The 19704-nt window shown below is 50.0% G+C and overlaps 2 protein-coding genes across 2 annotated transcripts; both read left to right on the top strand.

Moving 5' to 3' along the window:
* The first annotated feature begins 1153 nt into the window (after nt 1-1153).
* EPS8L3 (EPS8 signaling adaptor L3) lies at nt 1154-16424 on the top strand. Its single transcript, XM_063105804.1, has 18 exons — nt 1154-1184; nt 1318-1382; nt 2997-3155; nt 3440-3589; nt 3692-3747; nt 4123-4244; nt 4334-4446; nt 4688-4811; nt 4894-4955; nt 5202-5276; nt 5715-5863; nt 9553-9634; nt 9883-9917; nt 10438-10633; nt 10847-10975; nt 11273-11346; nt 11845-11977; nt 16236-16424. The coding sequence occupies exons 1-18, from the start codon at nt 1154-1156 to the stop codon at nt 16422-16424; spliced, it is 1944 nt and encodes a 647-aa protein (XP_062961874.1).
* A 17-nt stretch (nt 16425-16441) lies between these two features.
* Nucleotides 16442-19606, top strand: GSTM3 (glutathione S-transferase mu 3). The gene is made up of 8 exons (XM_063107152.1): nt 16442-16554; nt 16922-16997; nt 17362-17426; nt 18196-18277; nt 18369-18469; nt 18813-18908; nt 19000-19110; nt 19402-19606. Exons 1-8 carry the CDS (start codon nt 16507-16509, stop codon nt 19501-19503), a joined length of 681 nt encoding a protein of 226 aa, XP_062963222.1. The 5' UTR covers nt 16442-16506; the 3' UTR covers nt 19504-19606.
* Nucleotides 19607-19704: the final 98 nt, after the last annotated feature.

Genomic DNA, 19704 nt, shown 5'->3' with positions numbered 1-19704 from the left:
TCTGGGTTCACTCTCTATTAACTACTCATTCGTGGGGGCCGGTCCAGGGTTCACTTGGGAGAGTGTGGTGCTGATAACACCAAGGCCACACGTTTGCATCCCTATACAGGGATGGCCAGTTAGCTCACTTCAGAAAGTGTGGTGCTGACAACACCAAGTCAAGGGTTAAGATCCCCTTACTGATCATCTTTAAAATTAAAAAAAAAAAACACTCATTTGTGACCTCAGGCCTGGTGCCTCAGGGTCCTCATCTGGTAAATGGGGATAACAGTACCCACCTCGTGAGTTTGTTTTGAGGATTAAATGAGTTAATGAAAGTAAAGCCCTTAGAACAGTGCTTGGCACATAGCACCAAGTAAGTACAAATGAGTGGTAGTGCAAATTAGATGATATAATGCTCATAACAGGCTTGGCACCAGGCTCACGGCAATAACTATGGTGGCTGTCATGACTGCTGTGGTTAGAGAGGAATGTACAAGCTTCAGCATGGCACTAGGAGGGCACTGGGCAGGGTGATCAAAGAGGGGATCCTTGAGCTGGAATGTGAAAGGTTGAGGTGGGGAGGGGCTCTGGGCAGAGGATACAGAATATGAAAAGGCAAGGAGACAGGAAACTTGACATTCAGGGAAGTGCAGATCACCGACGAATCCTACAGAGCCTCATCATAAGCACATGCACATACACTGTCCTCCTGAAAGGGTCCCCAGCTTAAGAGGTAACATCACCTTTCTCACAGTTTGCAGAACTGAAACAGGGTTGGACAAGAGGACTTGCTCTGGCAGGGAAGGCTCTGCCCCCCTTACAGAAGCTGGGGCAGCCCACTCATCTGGCATCTTTCACACCCAGGTCCAGGATAGGATCTGATCCCAGATCCAAATAATGGGAGGCCTGGAGATTGCCTTGGGGTCCATCCATACTACAGCCTCCCCAGCCCTCCCTTCACTCAGCCTGGGGCTTTCAGGCCCAGCCAAGATGAAGGGCTCCTCAGAGGAGTCCCCCTGGAGCCAGGAGCTTTGGGTCTGGTCCCAGAGGCCTCAGGCTAGAGCAAGAGCAGCTCTCCTGCCCTGCTGCACCTGCTCCTCCTCTTCCCAGCTCTGATGCCTGTCTCTTTGTTTCACTTTGGGTTCTAGGAGTCCGTCTCAGCAGGATCAACATGTCCCGGCCCAGCAGCAAAGCCATTTACTGTAAGCTCTCCCCGCCAGCCCTCTCCCTGGCCACCCCCATCCTCTGTCTCCCTCTCACACCAACTGCCCCTTGCAGTTGCCTGTCTTATCTCATCTCTTCTGCCACCTTCACCCCATGCTTTGTACCCTGCAGTGCACCGGAAGGAGTACTCCCAGAGCCTCAGCTCAGAGCCCACCCTCCTGCAGCACAGGGTGGAGGTGAGTACTTCTGGGGCCCCAGGTGGTTTCCAACTAAACCCAAGTGTTTCCATGTGCCCACCGCCCTGCCAAAATGTAGACATCTCACACAATTGCCTGCCACGGAAGCTACAGCCTGACCAGGCCAGATCCCACAGACTCAGATCCACCAAGCCTGACTAAGCATCTGCTAAGTGCCAGAAGATGAGGGGCAATTGGGGGTTGGCAGAACAAGCCTGGGTGGAGGGTGAGGAGTGGATGTCCTGTCCCCAGACAGGAAGAAGTAGCAGAGGGATGGGCCAGAAGGCACCTGCAACCACCTCACCCACCCCCACCTGTCTCCCAACTCGCCTCCTGCCACAGTTGTCTCCAGGGAACTGCTCTTTGCCCAGGACCTTGCATGGCTGGAGGAAGGAATATGAGGTCCACAGACCTCATGAGGGCCTGAGAAGGCCACTGTCCAAGAGGGGAGGTGTCTGGGCCTGAGCTCCCAGGTGGACATGAGCTGCTCAGCGGCCAGAATAGAGTCTCTGGCCCTGCCTGGGAGGGTGACACAGGCACTGCGAGATCTAGTTGCCTGAAGGGCTGCAGATGTTAGGGTTCTAATGGGGGAGGAGCACTGAGATGGTCTGGAGGTCCTACAGGGCAATGAAGGGAGGGCTCCCAGCCAGTTGGAGAGAAGTCAGGAGGACACCATTGTGGGACTGGGTCTAGGAACTGGCTTCACTTAGTCCCAGAGGTAAGAGCGAGAGGACATGTTCAGGACAACAGACTCATGATGTCAGGGTCCCCAGAACATGCTGGCAGTGCAAACACAGGGAGAGTGGCTAGGACCTGAGAAGGGAGCAGGGGGTGGGATCAAGGGGCAGGAAGCAGGCTTCATCTCCCCCCAACAAGAGACTGGGGTGGAGAGCAACTTGTGAAGGCAGTGTTTGGTTTGGAGAAGGGAGGGGTCTCCTAGAGGGGGACAGATAACAGCAAAAACCCACTGAATGATCAGACTAGCAGTGAGCAAGGACTTGAGTGGAGACTGAGATCACTATGGATCTCCTCAGGCAAGAATCGGGGAGAAGGTGGAGCATGATCTTCTTCCTGCAGGATTGGGAGGTGATGGATTGGCACAACTGGGAAAAGCATTCTGGGTATAGAGAACAGCATGGGCAAAGGTGCAGAGACAGGAATACTTGGTCAGTGAGGAAGAAGACCAGGTTGGGATGGTGAGTTCCCAAGGGGAGCAAAGGAAGCCAGGGACAGAATCTGAGGGTCTCATATCCCACCCCCAGAGGAGTTTAAACATTATTTGTTGGGTGGTTGGAGCTCGCATCTGCCACCACCCAGCCACCTCTCTGGCCTGGACCTCTAAAGGCTGTGACTGTCCTTCCTCCAGAGTCCTGAAAACTCTGGCCTAATGCAGCCCCTCAGACCCAGACTTGGAGGTCCCATCCCTAGCCTGACTGCTTTTACCCTGGCCCTCACATCGGCCATTGAAGCCTGCTTTATCTGGAGCCTGGGACCTCCCCCCACGAGGGGGCCAAGGACATGCTTCCTCCCCTGCTGCCTTTCACCTGCCCACCACCACCTGTAATCCCCTCTCCAAACATTCTCCCAGTCCTGGGCCACCTTCTCCCCTCTCAGCACCTGATGACGTGTAAGCTGGGGACTCAGAGAGTCCGGGAGCCCAAGGATGTTCTGCAGCAGCTGCAGGAGATGGATGCTCAGGGCCGGGTGTGGAGCCAAGACTTGATCCTGCAGGTCAGAGATGGCTGGCTTCAGCTGCAGGACATCGAAACCAAGGTCAGCCACCCACCAAACCCAGCGATGGGCCATAGCTAACCCAGGCTGTGGAACAGCAAGCACCAGGCTCTGGAACTCTACCCCTCCATGCCCCAAACAGCAGCTACCCCTCTCATATACAACACACACCCAAATTAGGAAGAGAACAGGATGGGAACAGAGGCACAGGGTAGATGACACCTCAATCCCAGCCCACCCAAGGGCTGGGTTACTCTGGTCAGGAGCTCCCAGGAGCCAACCCTGGCTCTCCATAGCCTCACAACTGACCTCTCTGCCTGGGCCAGGAGGAGCTGGACTCTTACCGTCTGGACAGCATCCAGGCCATGGATGTGGCACTGAACATCTGCTCCTACAACTCTGTCCTGTCCATCACTGTTCAGGAGTCAGGCCTGCCAGGCACCAGCACTCTGCTCTTCCAATGCCAGGAAGTGGGGGTGAGTGGCCAGGGGTGGGGTTCAATGACCATCTCTCTCTCTCTCTCTCTCTCTCACACACACACACACACACACAGCCTGCCTGACTGCTGCTTCCTCCAGGCAGAGCAACTGAGGACCAGCCTGCAGAAGGCCCTGGAGGAAGAGCTGGAGCAAAGGTAGGCAGCCTCTGCTCAGCCCACTGTGGGGCCTCACAGCTCAGGCTTTGGGCCCAGACACTGGCCCCACATCTTGGGGATCCCAAGAGCCTGTGAACCAATCAACCTGAGCCAGGAACTGAGGAGAGGCCAGGACAGAGATGGGCATGGGGAAGGGGCTGGGCCCAGGGGACACTGGAGATGGTCCCAGAGACTGACATGGGACCAAAGAAGGCCTAGAGGGAAGGCAGATGAGGCAGGGTGAAGTCAGGAAAGGGTCTAGATGATGACCAAGGAGCAGGGGGTTGTGCTCCTGGGTCCTGGGGCAGAAGTGTAGGCAGGGCCTCTGTCCCAAGAACCTTGTCAAAGGTGAGTCCCCCACCATGTCCTCAGCAGACCCCGATTTGGAGCCCTTCATCCACACCAGGACAGATGGAGGCCACACCCTACGGAACGAGCACCCTCTCCAGAACAGGGGCCCCCTCCAGAACGGCGCCACTGGATGACCCCAGAGCCCAGTAAGTTTCGGGGCACGGGGGCACGTGGAGGAGAAGATTTAGATCAAAAGTCAAAGAAGCTCTAGGCCTGTGGTCCCCTTACATTGCAGGCATCCCACCATCATCAAGGTCCCTGCCACTCCAGCCCAGTGTCCACTGGAATGCCTCCACTCTGCCTCCTCCAAGGCGGTCCCCATCCCCTGAGGACCCACAGAGGGATGAAGTAACTGCAGTTGGTCTTGGGCTTACTGAGGCTTTGGGGGCTTGGGGGAGAGGGAGGACACCAACCCTCCCCCTCACCTAGGAGGTGTGGGCTGTGGGCTGAGGAGGGACAGGGAGGCCTGTTCAAACCCCAGATGGGCTTGAGGCTGGGGCTTATGGTGGGGAGGGGGATGGGGGCAGGGTTGGGACTTCCAGGGTGGACCTCACTGCCCACTCAAAACCATGGGTTATTTGGGGCCCAGGAGGTGCTGAACCATGTTCTGAGGGACATTGAGCTGTTCGTGGGAAAACTGAAGGAGGCCCAGGCAAAGACCAGCCATAAGAAGAAGAGGAGATTTCTGAAAAAAAAGCACAAGGATCAGGGGGGTGAGTGCTGAGGGCCAGGAGAGAGGAGTAGGGGGTGTCTTGGGATGATATGGACCCCCTGCCTTCACCCCTTATCTCACAGGGATAACACAGGCACAGTACATTGACTGCTTCCAGAAGATCAAGTACAGCTTCAGTCTCCTGGTATGTGGCTCCTCACAAGTTCCCCAGCCCTCCACCAGCAACCCTCTGCCCTCTGGTCACATAGACCATCCCAAGCCTTTTTATTCTCCATCTACTGCCCCTAGAACCTCCCCTCTCCCATCTCGGGACTTTCAGAGAGTGCCAGGCTGTCAACCAAGACGCAAAACAATGATAGGGACCTGGAGTCCTGGTGAAGGTTGGGTGGGGTCCCAAAGGGTGGTAACAGCCATTGCCCTGTTCCCCCAGGGGAAGCTCGCCATCAGGCTGAAGGAGACGAGTGCACCCGAGTTCGTGCATATCCTCTTCCAAACTCTGGACTTCGTGAGTTGGGGGAGGACAGGGTGGTGAGAGAAAGACAGGGTGGGGAAGAGGGACAGGCTGAAGTCACGAAAGATTGGAGGGAGCGAAGGAAGCTGGTGGAGGGGGACAGGGGGAGCAGGGGCCAGGGTGGAAGGCAGGGGACAGAGAGAAATTGTGGGCCTGCTCTCTGCTCACCCAAACACACCCTCCTCCTTGACCACAAGACACTGTCACTGGTGTATGCAGCACCCCCATAAGACTCGGTGGGCGGGGGTCAGAGCTAAGGACACCAGGGCTCTGAGGGAGATGGAAGGAGCAGCAGGCCCAAGGCAGACAGGGCCACTTGCAGGAGGCAATGCAGCATGGCAAAAGTGGGAAGACAGGGGCTCGGGGCCCTTTCCCAGCCCCATTTGCCCTGTGGGGGCCTGGACTTCCTGACACCTTCCATCTCTCCCCCAGATCCTGGACCAGTGCCCTGAGGATGGCCTAGCAGCCCAAGTGATCTCACCCCTCCTCACCCCCAAAGCCATTGACCTGCTGCAGTCCTGTCTAAGCCCATCTGAGAGTGACCTCTGGAAGGGGCTGGGTGTAGCCTGGACCACCAGCCGGTGAGTGAAGACAAGGCCTGAACTGAATTGGAGGAGAGAGGCATAGGGGCATAGTACAGGACATCAGAGGTGGCCAGGCTGTACATTGTTGCAAGCAAGAAATATTTCAAAACAATTTGGGAGACTCTGCATGGAATTCCCAACTGTTTATTAGGCTAAGTGTGAACAGTTAAAAAAAAAAAAAAACCACCCCTTACCATCACCCATTTCTGAAGGAAAGGCATTATCTCAGAAAAAAAAAAAAAAGAACCATTTTTCCCAAGAAAGGAGAGATGACGACCTTCTAAGTGAAATATTTCTCATTTTTGTCAAGGACAAAGTGAAAACTTTGTCTCAGTCTGGCCCAGAACTTAAGAATTACTGACACAAGAGATGCTAAGGTAACATCAGTAAGATTTGGCAGCCAGTTGACCGGGAGTTGAGAGAGAAAGAGGTACTCCACGCCAGCAGGACTATGAGACAGGCAGCTGGACGAGGAGGCCGAGCTGATGAGAGCCTCGGGCAGCGGGGGATGAGACCCGCTGAGATACGCCAAGCTGGGGTGTCAGTGATCATTTCACAGAGGCCGGTGGCCGGGCAGAGAGGTGAGAGGCCCGATCGGGCTGTGTGGTAAACAGTGAGAACAGAAGTGAGAATTGGAAAATAGAGAAAGAAAAAACAAAGGCAACAAAAATAAAAAAGAAATAAAAGTGAAAGTTGGAGGCACAGCTCGAGGGGAGCACTCCAGTGAGGGCCCCAGAACTCACTTAACAAGCACGGTTTGCTCAAGACCATGACAAGAGAGCAGGGCCTTGGGAAACTTCTACATGTAGGTGACAAAAGGAAAAAGGGTTAGGAAGGCAAAGAGAAATTCCAGAATGTTAAAAGGAGACCCAAAAGAGCAGAGAGATGAAACCAAGAGAGAAGGGGGTTTTAGAAAGACAGAGAAATCAACAGGCAAAAGCTAGTTTTCCGGTGAGTCTTTTGCCTAATGACCAGTTCTTTTCAAGTCAGCCCCATTAAAGGACTTTTTTGTCTAGTTTGTCTAAAGACATAAAGTATAGTTCAATACAATCCATATTTTATTGCCGTAGAAAATATAAAACATAAAATTTAACCATTTTAAGTGCATAATTCAGTGGCATTAAGCACATTAACAATGTTGTACAACCAATATTTACCATTATCTATTTCCAGCACATTTTCATCATCCCAAATAGAAACTCTGTACCCATTAAACAATAATTCCCTGTTTCCTACCCTCCCCCCCCAGCCCCTGGTAATCTCTGTTCTACTTTCTGTCTCTATGAATTTGCCTATTCTAGGTACCTCATATGTCTCAGTCCATTTTCTGTTGCTTACAACAGAATACCTGAAACTGCGTAATTTATAAAGACAAGAAATTTATTTCTTACAATTCTGGAGGCTGGGAAGTCCAAGGTCAAGGGGATATACCTGGTGAGGACCTTCTTCCTGGTGGGGACTCTGCTGAGTCCCAAGGTGGTGCAGGGCATCACATGGTGAGAGGGAAAAAGTGTGCTAATGTGCTAGCTCAGGTCTCTTTTCCTCTTCTTATAAAGCCACTAATTTCACTCCCACAATAACTCATGAGTAGATTAACCCATTTATGAGGGCAGAGCCCTCACAATCCAATCACCTCCCAAAGGCCCCACCTCTCAACACTGCCACACTGGGGATCAAGCTTCAACAAGAGTTTTGGAATTCAAAACCACTCAAAACATAGTATCATATAAGTGGAATCATATAATACTTGACCCTTTGTGTCTGGCTTGTTTCACTTAGCATAATGTCCTCTAGGTTCATCCATGTTACAGCATGTATCAGAATATTCTTCCTTTTTGTGGCTGAATAATATTCCATTGCATGGATAAGCCACATTTTGCTTCTACATTCATCTGTTGATGGACACTTGGGTTGTTTCCACTCAAAACAATCTATTTGTGTGGGCTCTCTTGATTCAATCACTAAAATGAAATCACTTATGGATTTTGGGCCTCCCTTCTCATAATAGTATTCGGTTATGCAGAACACTGGGGACTAAATGTAACTGCATAAGCCAGTCTCAGAGATTGCTGGCTCTCACAGCTGTACTGGGCTCACATTGTCTGTGGGGACAGCAATGGTATCTGTCTAGCACTAGCAAGACTGGAAAACAGAGGTTCTGTGATAGACTCAATAAGAGGGCCTCAAGTACTTTTATTTAGCCACTTTACCATTTAGTAACCATGTTGAATATAGCATTTTGTGTTTCAAAACAAGCCCTACTTCAAGAAATCGAGACCTTAGAAAAACAGATCAACAGATAAAAAATACCCAAAAAGATGCAAAACAATTCAGTATTCATAAAACTATGCACATTTGATGAATACTTATTTTAAGTATAATATTAAGTTAGATGTGCCCTTAGATGTTTTCTAGTTTCTTAAAATAATGAGAAATTAATGAGTGAATGAAATGAAAGGAAGAAACACAGAAAATAGCATAACTAAAAAGATGTAAAAACCCTCAGAAGAGTTGAATTTCAAGCAAATTATACTTTGGTGACTTGGTTTTAGGCAAATTGACCCAAAGCTATAAGTAATACTAAATATTGTGGCAATTCAGCAAAAGATGGAGCCCATACAAAGCCATTGGATTTGGCAATCAGGAGATTATCAGGATTTTAAATGGATGAGTTACAATAAAGTAATGGCAGAGATAGAAATCAGGTTGCAGGAATAATGAAAGAAGCAGCTGGGGGAAAATGCAGGCAGCAAACATAGGTACATTCTCAAGACATTTGGTAGAGGAAGGTAATAGGATCCCAGCTTAAAAGGGGTAGAACAGGGTTAAGGGAAGACCTGAGCATGTTTCTAAGGCAAACAGAAGGAACCAGTTAAGATTCAGAAGAGGAAATAGTTTATTCGTTCCCATTTAATAAGCTGCCTCCTACATACCAGCCATTGTACTGGGGATACAGCCCTCAAAGAGATTAATATAGTAAGAAACAATTATCAGAACCACATGCAATACAGCATGAGAGCAGCAATAACCCAAGGATGTACCAAGTTCAGCAGAAATATTCACCTCTGCCCCTGTGAAACAGGGAGGGGAACTTCCTCAAAGAGGTGCGTGGGAATTCCCCTGCAGGCAAGTGTTAGATATTCCAAGCAGAGCAAGCCTGGAGACCACAAACAATACAGCCCTTCCTGGGTCCTGCTCAGTGGCTGAGGGGGGAGGCTGAGAGGCAAGTACCAGCCCCATCCTCGACTCAACCAGAGCAGCTTTGCTGTGATCTGTTTCACAAGGTGGAGTTCCACAAACTAGCTAGAAAGAAAGAGATTGGCTACTGGGAAACTAAAAACGGGTTAGAAAAATGTTGCACAAGACCCCAAAGGGGGTTTTCCAGCCCTAACACTCTATGGTTCTACCAACTTAATTCAAACCCTGAATCAGTGCAATGAAATGCCCACCGCGTTCTTATGGAGGTGCGGGCAGAGGTGAGGCTGGCCCACTGATACCTGCCCCGTGGGATTTGTTCATGCTAAACTGTTTGCTCCTTTGTGGGTGTCTGGGCCTTTCATCTGTGCACATGGGCCATGTCCCCTATCAGCTAGAAGATCCCTGGGGTAGGCCTTGTCATCTCCTTCCTCTCCACATCCTCCAGCCTGGCACAGAGTGGACATGGACTCAGCTTTGTTTCCCCCCAGGACTGACTGGACAGACAATGAGCCCCCGCCCTATCTACCCACATTCTATGATGGCTGGCAGCCTCCAGAGCCCTCCAACCAGGTAAGGAGAGCTTAGCACAGAGCCCTGGTCTCTAGCTAGTTTCTGCCCTCCCAGTCCAAACCACAGTCAAGTGACAACTATATAGTGGGTGAGTTCATGTGGTCACTTGTATCTGTATGTTGGAGGCAGCAGGAAAGGGGATAGGAGATGGCTGTGTGTGAGTAGGTCTGTGGTCTGATACCCCAGCTCCCTGCCACCATGCTAAGGGACCTCCTGTTCTTGCTCACTCTCTGTTCTGTCCCTTACAGGCACCCTTAGGATACCAGGACTCTATTTCCCTCCGGTATGCCCTGGACTCTGTGAAGACCACATGGTCCTCGGGAGGGAGGGACAGGGCTGTTCCTTTGGATCTTTGGATCTTTGGATATGGAGCTCTACATCTTGGAGACTCTTTGGACTCTCATTTAGCCAGAAACAGACATGTACAAACACATCCCTCAACTATCTTGGAAGAAAAAGCAGTTTTTTTACCCTCCTAGGATCCCATCCCTTCTTCTCGTGATACTACCTACACGTGCCTCTGATTTCCCAGAGCTCAAGTATAAAGTGCTCAGAGCAGAGCTCAGACAGAAAATTCCACTGCTGAAAATGTCCTCAGTAATCAGACACATTTCAGACCCCTCCTGCCTGCAGAAACCCCCACTCCAAGCCCCACCTAACACTGACCTGCCATCAAACTCTATGGAAATCCAAAAGTCACCACCAGACTGAAAGCAGGAGATATCGGGGGCTTTGGGGGCTGGGACAGGGGCTCAATTTCTGAGGCCCCATTCTCCAGACATCCTGATTCTGTCTCTTGGCAGGGGAAGTCCTAGGTTAGGGAGCACCTCACATTTTGCTAAGGAGGAGACATACAACGACGATCCTCAGTCTGGGGACCCCAAGGTCTGGCCCTCCAGCCCTAAACCTGTCAATTCAGCCCTGAAAATGCAAGTCCTGTATGAGTTTGAAGCCAGGAACCCACAGGAATTGACTGTGGCCCAGGGAGAGGTGCTGGAGGTGAGGCATGGGCTGGAGGATAGAGAAGGAGGTCGGGGGTTGAGGGAGCCCTGAGCAGCCTGGGATGTGTGGTCCAGATATGGGGCTGCCAGGGTTGGGGGCCTAGAGAGGGAGAAGGAAAGTGGGGAAGGGTCAAAATCAAGAAAGCCTTGTGGGGGAGGGAAGGCTGGCTGGACAGAGGCTCAGGGTGACTGAGGTGGTGACTCTTGGCAGGTTCTGGACCAGAGCAAGCGGTGGTGGCAGGTGAAGAATGAGGCAGGACAGAGCGGCTACATTCCCAGCAACATCCTGGAGCCCCTAGAGTCGGGGTCCCCCTGGAGCCAGGGCCAATCGCCCCCTCGGGTACTACACAGCCTAGACTATCCAGAAGCCATAAGTCCTGAATCAGAGGTGGGGGTGGGGAGGATTCAATGACAAGTGAAAGAGGTGGTCCTAGTTTGATTTAGTGTTATTGCATGCTTACTGTGTGCCCTTCATCACGGGGCCAGAGCAGAGGACAAGATGGGGTTCCCACCAGACAAGAAAACCACAGAGTGAGATAAGTGATTTGATGAGAGCCCAGAGAAGGGACCCAACTGTCGGGGGCTGTGGGTGGGTGTGAGAGAACATGGCCTGACCCCCAGTTCCCTCCAATTCTAGGCTCCAATGCTTCGACTTAGCTCCAGGCCTGAGGAGGTCACAGCCTGGCTGCAGGCAGAGAACTTCTCCAGCACGTGAGTGCCTAGCCCCATGGAGTATGGAGGGAGGACCTTCAAAAGGCGCCTAGATGATAACCAAGGAAACCCAGAGACCCAGAACGTACAACTTGGCCTACACTGTACACAACAGACCCCATCCCAGTGCTGTCTCTGCTGAGTTAAGGAAAGCAGGGGGCTTGTCCAAGCCCAGGTTGAAGCATTAAGTGGGGAGCCCCTGCCGTGGTGAAGGCAGCAAGGATGGGGGAGTGGACTCGTAGAGAGCCCCGACTGCCAGCTCAGCCACCCCTCCCCACAGAAGAGTCTCTTCCAGACCACTTCTCCCTTCAAACCTGGGAGTTCTGAGATTGGTTTAAGCCAAAATGTTTATTTTGCTCCCTTACTTTCAGATACTTTATTCCATGAATTCTCCTGTAACTCCAACCTCCAAGCTCAAACAGCCCTTTCTCTACCCAATACTCAAACCCAGGGTCCTTTCACCCCACCACTGATGGCTTCTGCTATTTTTGTTCACAGCACAGTGAAGACACTCGGGTCCCTAACAGGGAGCCAGCTGCTTCGCATGAGACCTGGAGAGCTGCAGATGCTATGTCCACAGGATGCCGCACGGGTCCTGGCACGCCTGGAGGCTGTCAGAAGGACGCTGGGGGTGAGGTGGGAGAAGGACCCTGGGGTCCTGACTCCCATTGGGAGTGTCTGGTCTTCCCTGAGCAAGAGTGAGAGTGCCGGGTGGACAAGTCAATAGTCCCAACCGTGGGGTGGAAGTAAGTGTGGCAGGTACTAGGCACAGGATTCCTCCAGGGGCTTGGCTTCATGCATTCAGGCGTACCTTGAGACTCCAAGCTATTCGTGGCATGAGCTCTGACAGTCCATCTGAATCTTTTTCTCTCCTCAGATAAGACCTTAGGCCTCGGCTCAGAGACCTCCAATACAAAGACCCTCTCACATGCAAGAGGATGGATCTGATACCCTTTATAGAATTTCTCATCCAGGTCCCCAGTTTGAAGCACACCCTGCACCCTAGCTCACACAGCAGAAAGGATGAGCCACCCGGAGGTTGAAGTAAATGGTACCCCTTCTGGCTGTGCTGGGAGCCCTCCCCAGTTACTGCCTATTTATTTTATCTCTTTCCTAAGCCTGGCACTCATGTCTAAATTTATCAGGAGTGTGTTCAGTCCTTCTCCTTCCCAATAAAAGCATCTTCAAACTTGTCATTTGCCTCCTTCACAACTTTGTCTGGCCCTGATGGGGGCCAAAGGCAGAGAGGCAGGAAGGGCTGGGACACTGGCCATAAAACAGCAGCAATCCTAATCCATCACTGAGCCAGGTCGTCTCAGTGTGAGAGGGAATTCACACAGCAATCTGGAGCTGGGAATCAGAATTTGAGAATTAGGGTCCAGGCTTGCCTTACTCTCTTTCTAAAAAAATAAACTCCAAAATAAGGCTATGCTCACCATCCTTATCTTTCTGCATATATTTCACCCAGCATATTCCAAGACACCCAGCATAGCTGAAGGCATGACACTTCACAGCAGCAAAGAGCACCAGGGCTGACAGTTGCAGGTTTTGATCAGTCACACTGGCTGATGATCCCAAGGAGCACTAACAACCATGTCAGGCACACCAGGCTCTACTTGCTAACTCCTTTTTTAATACAACTTTTGTCCCCACTGTTGGGTGAGCCACTCTTGAGTTTCCTCCCCAGCTTGTCTTTTCTAGTGGCAGAGCATAAGGAACATTGGACTGGAAGCTGAAAGTCTACCAATTGGCTGTGTGAACTCTAGCAAGTCATTCTACTTCCGGGGTCCCTGTTTTCTCAAAGGTTAAGTGAAGAGTTTGGACTGTCTGTGGCTTCTAATATTTTTTAGTATAAGTGGCCTTCTTTAATCAAAACCATCAAGAACTCCCCTCTCCACATAACAGTAGCTGTAGTTTTACTGAGTCTACAGATAAGGCTTGATGTCCTTACGGACTCAAGGAATCTTGAGATGTTCCCTTAAGTCTATCTCAGCTAAATTTGCCCATAACCCTAACATTGTCTGGGACCCACACTGCCCTGTTTTTAGACTGCCTATGTTATTCGCTCAAGTTCCTGCCCTCAAAAAATCATCTCTCATTGCTGGTGACACAGAATAATAGGAAAACCATATTCTCCCTCACAAAAGAGAAAAAAGGTGAGACCCTTAGGGTCTGACTTGCCAAGGGCAAAGGTTAACCAGAAAAGTTAATTTCTTGAGATGGGGGGAAGAGAAATGAACCCACTGCCCTCTGGGGCTTCAGAAAGCTGAAGGAGCCTTGAAGCAGGGGAATCGTTCAAGACCAGGAAAAAAGTCTTTTAGCCCCACGTTCCCCAGATTTCTCGAAAAGACTCCAGATATCCAAGTGCAATGGAACTAGCATAAATTGTGTTATTAGACAGATCTAGCTTTGAATCCCAGACCATCTGCAGGACCTTGAGCTTAGAAAAGCAATTCACCTAACCTCTCCAGGCCTCAGTTTCTTCTTCTATAAAATGGGCATAATACCTACCTTAGAAAGTTGTTGTGAAGCTTAAATTGGAATAAATTAGCAAACATATATGAAACACCTAGACTATTGCCTGGCATATCATAGGTGCTCAGTAAATGCTAGTCTTATACCTTAAATTAATTTATAACTGGACTTTTATCTTGGGAGGAGAAACCCAGGTATTGTAAGTTCATCTGTCCCTATGTGTTTACACTTTTTCCCTTTCTTCTTTTCAGTGAAATGTCCTCTTAAAAAGTCCCAAACTGGCTTCAGCAGAACTAATGGGCAGATGTGATCTTCCACACTCAAGCTAGGGGAGTAGGGGACTGGAGTAGCTCTGGACTCTTCCTCCCTCTCCCACTCCTCCACAGTGAACTGAGAGACCCTGTATCTCCCATATTGACACCTGCCAATCTGTGTCCCTTTTTCATTTTCCTGTGCCCTGCTTAAACCCAGGTTAGTTCTTCCCAGGACTGCAGGGGCCTCCTTCAGATCACTTGCTCTGTCAAGGTCACTGTGACCCCCATGTTGCTAAATTTAACCGTTAATTCTCAGTCTTCACCTCTCTCAGCCCATCAGCCACATTACATGTAGTTACTCACTCCCTTCTGCAAACAGCTACACTTAGTTTTCAGGACCCTTGGTTTTCCTTCTATCTCACTGGCTACTCCTTTCCAGACTCCTTTGCTGGTTGTTTGTCATATCCCTGACCTCCAAATGTTCGTGTGCCACAGCACCCCATACCATCAGACCTCGTCACTCTCTGCTACTCTCACTCCCAGGGGCATCTTACCTAGTCTCACCATTTTAAATGCTGTCCCTACAGTGATGACTCCCTGTACTTGCTGGTTCTCTCTACCTGGACTTCTTCCCTGCCTCCTGCACCCATGGCTGCCCCCACAGCAGAGTGGCTTCAAGTCTTTACTTAAAGGTTAACTTCTCAGTGAGGCCTTTCATGAACACATTCTTTAAAAACACAAATCCCCTTCCTGCTGGGGCTCCCCCAACTTCCACCCCGACACCCCCATCTCTGTTTTATTTTTCTCCATAGGATGTTTCACCATCCGACTTACTATGTACAAGGGTACTTCAAAAAGTTCATGGAAAAATGGAATTAAAAAATAATACAAATTTTGCCATGAACTTTTAAAAGGACTCTTGTATTTACTATATATTCATTTATTTCTGCCTCTCCCCATAAAATGTAAGCTTCCTAAGGGCCAAGATTTTATCAAGTTCAGTTCTGTATCCCCAGCACTTAAAACAGTGTCTGCCCATACTAGGCATTTAATAAGCATTGTTGGATGAATGAATAAGTGAATGAAAAATAGCAATAGCTTCCTTCCTCCAGCCCACTCTACACAAAGATTTAGCTAAGTTAATTTCCCTGAAAGGGAATCTGACAGTATCATTCACCTTAGCAAACCATCCAAACCTGCACTGACACAGTAGTCACAAGCTACATGTTGCTATTGAACAAGCGAGATGTGGCTAGTCTGAACTGAGATGTGTTCTAAGTGTAAAATACACACTGTGTTTTGAAGACAGTACAAAAACAAAGTAAAATATCTCAATAATTTTTATATTAATTACATGCTGAAACTATAGTACTTTTTGATGTATTAAGCTAAATAAAATGCATTATTAAAATTAATACACCTGCTTTTTTTTTTTAACTAGAAACAAAATTTTAAATCACCTATGTGGCTTGCATTATATTTCTATTGGTCAGCGGTGATCTAGAGATTCCCCACAGAACAGAAGAAAAATATCCAACCCCCACTCCCAGTCAAGGCCCTCTGCAACCTGACCCCAACAGTCTTTTCCACCTGTATTTTTCCCTACGCCCCTCACAACTTTGAAAACCAACCAACGATGCTTGCTGTTCCTTCTACTTACACTTGTACGAGTATTTCCCACCTCCCAGTGTTTGCTGGGCATTTCCCCAGCCTGCAGTGACCTTTCCTGCATCCTAATGTCCACAGCCTACCCTTCCTCAGTGGCCTAGCTCAAATGCCCTCCTTTCCTTGAAGCCTTCTCAGAACCACCCTCTGTCCTGGCCAGAAGAGATCTCTCCCTCCCAAGTATTGTAGGCGACGTCTCTCACCCTGAATGGCTTCCTACCTTACAGGTTTACCGGCTTAAGTATTTTATGGGTTTTTTATCATTATCCCCTCCTTCTCCCACCCCCGAAAGATCGCGATTCCTTGGTGATCAGAGTTCGGTCCGACTTCCGGGGCTTGCGCCAACCCTCCCACCCCCTACTCCACTCCCAGCTGGGTAAATACGGTGTGACTCTCACTCTCCCTGGGTAACTAAGGTGCCGACGGCCTGGCTGTTGGCGCTCTTCCCGCCCTGGCTGGCACTATTAATAAATGAACTGCCACTCCCATCCGTAGTGCAGCGCGGAGCCTCAACCTCGGGTCCACTCCCCCATCTGCCGCGCTCCTGCCGGGCATTCGGGTGGGGGGCTCCTGGCCCTGAACCCCAGGGCGGGCAGAAGTCGCGCCTGCGTGTTGCCCTGTGGGCGCGCGGGCGGCGTGGGGGGAAGAGGACGGAGCCGGGCGGAGTCGCGGCGCTCACGTTGACCCCGCCCACTTGCGTCGGGTATAAAGCCTCGCTCTGTCGTGGCCCGTATCCTGTCCTCGAAGGCTCGCAAGCGTTTTCGCTATGTCGAACAAGTCGTCTGTGCTTCTGGGTTACTGGGATATTCGTGGGGTGAGTGCCGTCTCAACGGTCGAGCCACTCTTCGGGGAGACGGACGCGGAGGCGGCCGTGGCTCTAGTCAGCAGCAGCCTCCATGAGAAGCGGCTCTATGCGGGAGCCTCTTCGCTGCGGGGCGGGGCGGCCAACACTAGTCGAGCTGCCCGGCCACGGAGGCTGTCCCCTGTCCCTCCTTGGGGATCACCGGGCCCCGCGGGGAGGGACCGAGGACAGCATGATGCCGGGGCCGGGCTTGGGGGCCGCTTAACGTTCGCCCGGCAGGATTCTGGGTCTTGGCAGCCCTGGGCCGGGGACGTTGGTGGGCGGGGGCTGGGGGCCCGTGAGAGCCGCGCAGGCGCCGACCGCAGGTTATCTCCTTCAGTTGGCGCACGCCATCCGCCTGCTCTTGGAGTTCACCGATACATGCTATGAAGAGAAGCGGTACACGTGCGGGGAAGGTAATGCTGCTGTGGGTGCCCGTGCGCCGCCGCGCAAAGCCAAGCTGGCCCTCCTACTGCCCCTGTCTTCTTGTGCCCAGGGGGTGGCATCACGCCAAGGTCGGGCGGGAAGTCTGCTCAAATCACCGGAGAGTTCTCTGCTGTGTCCTGTGCGGGGAGAAACGCATCCTTTACCTGGAGCTGGAGATTCTCCTTCTGCTATAGCCCCAACCCTTTTGTTAATGCTTAACCAAACAGGCTCCAGAGACTAAATGGTTAAGGTTTGGGGGTGTGGGAATTTCAGGTATTGGGACTAAGTCATTTCTTTAGATCTTTTTGCTCTCTTCAGGTATAGCCGGGTCCCATTTCATTCTCTCTCTTGCAGCTCCTGACTATGATCGAAGCCAATGGCTGGATGTGAAATTCAAGCTAGACCTGGACTTTCCTAATGTAGGTGGCTTTAGGAGCGGAGGGGGCAGAAGGAAAGACCTTCACGTATATCCGTCCTTCTTCCCTTCCCCGTCCGGCAGGATCTAGAATAGGGGCCCTTAACCTGGATAGAATAGAATTCAGAGGTCCTGGAACTGGATGGAGAAAAAAAATTACGTTTTCATTTCTGCTAACCACTATCAAAAGTTAACATTTCCTTCTATTGCGAACATGGGTAATAAGAAACCTTAATTATTAGCCATGTCTGTGACTTTTGTCACTAGTGGAAATCAGATATTTTCATATTCTATTACATGTGTTACACATATCTTAGATGTTATTTATATTCATCACTACTTTGAAATTATGGTAGCTGTTATGTCTGCTTGCTATTTAATGCATTAATACTCACATATTACACTATTACAATTTTGTTTTTAAAAATTTTATAACTGTAAATACGAGGGGACTTCAAAAAGTTCATGGAAAGATTTTTATTATCTTTTAGTTCTATTTTCCCACTAATTTTTTGAATACCCTGGTATATGTAATTTGCTTTATGTGTTCAAAAACCTTGTTCTGAGAAAGGGGCCATGGCACACATACAGAGTTAAGAACCCCTGTGTAGAATCAGGTGGGGACCCAACTGTTACTTTCTTATTTTCTTCTTTCTCCTAACACAGAATTTTCTCTCTCCTGTTCATTGCCCTGCAAGTCTCCTCTTCCCTTGGAGAGAGAGGGAAGCAAGAGAAAGCTAGGTTGTCCATTTGGTCTGTCCTTTTCCTTCCAGCTGCCCTACCTCATGGATGGGAAGAACAAGATCACCCAGAGCAATGCCATCTTGCGCTACATTGCTCGCAAGCACAACATGTGTGAGTGGGGATGGGGCTGGTGAGGGAGACTACGCTGGTTCACCTGGGAGTGGATGATCCTAAAGGTGATTCGTTATCATTTGGCCCACAGGTGGTGATACTGAAGAAGAAAAGATTCGAGTGGACATCATGGAGAACCAAGTAATGGATTTCCGCATGCAGCTGACACGGCTTTGTTACAACTCTGACCATGTGAGTTTCCTCAGCTTGCATCAGCAGAATGGCATATCAAGAAAAGGAGCATTTAAGGACCTAAGGGTTATTTCTCTTCTATTCTGCTGCTGCTACCTTCCCACCAACCCAGTCTGTCAGAATAGGAAACAGAACTCTTATTTTTTGGTTTATTTTGTCATGTAACTCTGGTGCCGGTCCCTCTTTTCAAAACCCCTTTTTCTCTCCTGCCACCACCAAGTGAAGGCAGTGAGAGGAAGGTACCTGGAGAAGGGGCTGCTAAGTAAGTGTCCATTGCTGGCCTGTGCCCTGGTTAGCAGTGAAAATGACAGATATTCTTGCTCTCTTTTTCCCTCTCTCCCAGGAAAAACTGAAGCCTCAGTACTTGGAACAACTACCTGGACAACTGAAGCAATTCTCCTTGTTCCTGGGGAAATACTCATGGTTTGCAGGGGAAAAGGTAGGAAGAAGGGAAAAGTAGAGTATATTCTCTATCTCTGGAGGTGTAAATGAACTCCTCAGACCTGACCCTCTTACTGTCTTTCTTCTAGATCACCTTTGTGGATTTTCTCACCTATGATGTCTTAGATCAGAACCGTATGTTTGAGCCCAAGTGCCTGGATGAGTTCCCAAATCTGAAGGCTTTCATGTGCCGTTTTGAGGTGATGGTCCCTGCGCCTTTCTCTTACAAAAACACTCAGAGGTTCCCTTGGGCCCCAAGGGACCCCCATACAGTAGATTCTTGCCCAACATTAGCTTTGGCCTAACAGGACAATGGTTGGATACCTCTAGCCCTTTAAGTCTTGGAAGGGCCTGGCTCCTTCACCTTAAAGGCACTATCTACAGAAAATGGGGGGAGGTGGAGGCCGGCAGCATGTGAATGCTGCTGTTTTGGTATGGGTCTGTTGCACTGGGTTATGGTCTTTATAAAATTTGGTGTGCTTTCATTTCAGGCTTTGGAGAAAATAGCTGCCTACATGCAATCTGACCGCTTCTTCAAGATGCCCATCAACAACAAGATGGCCCAGTGGGGCAACAAGAAGACTGTATGCTGAGCAGGAGGCAGATTTGCACTGCTTGTTTAGTTCCATCTTGTCTCTAGAGGTCCTGTACTCTATCTTCTCTTCTCTTTTCAATAAATTGCACTTAGGCACTGGTGTCCAGCCAGATTACTTTTGGGCGTAAATGCCAAAGGCGAATAAGGATGTGTGGAGAATTATCAAGAAGTCACTGCAACACTGACATCCCTCTACTCC

This window comes from Cynocephalus volans, chromosome 8 (genome assembly GCF_027409185.1).
Source record: "Cynocephalus volans isolate mCynVol1 chromosome 8, mCynVol1.pri, whole genome shotgun sequence".
NCBI classification, from domain to species: Eukaryota; Metazoa; Chordata; class Mammalia; order Dermoptera; family Cynocephalidae; genus Cynocephalus; species Cynocephalus volans.
This window is presented reverse-complemented; position numbering and strand designations above follow the sequence as displayed.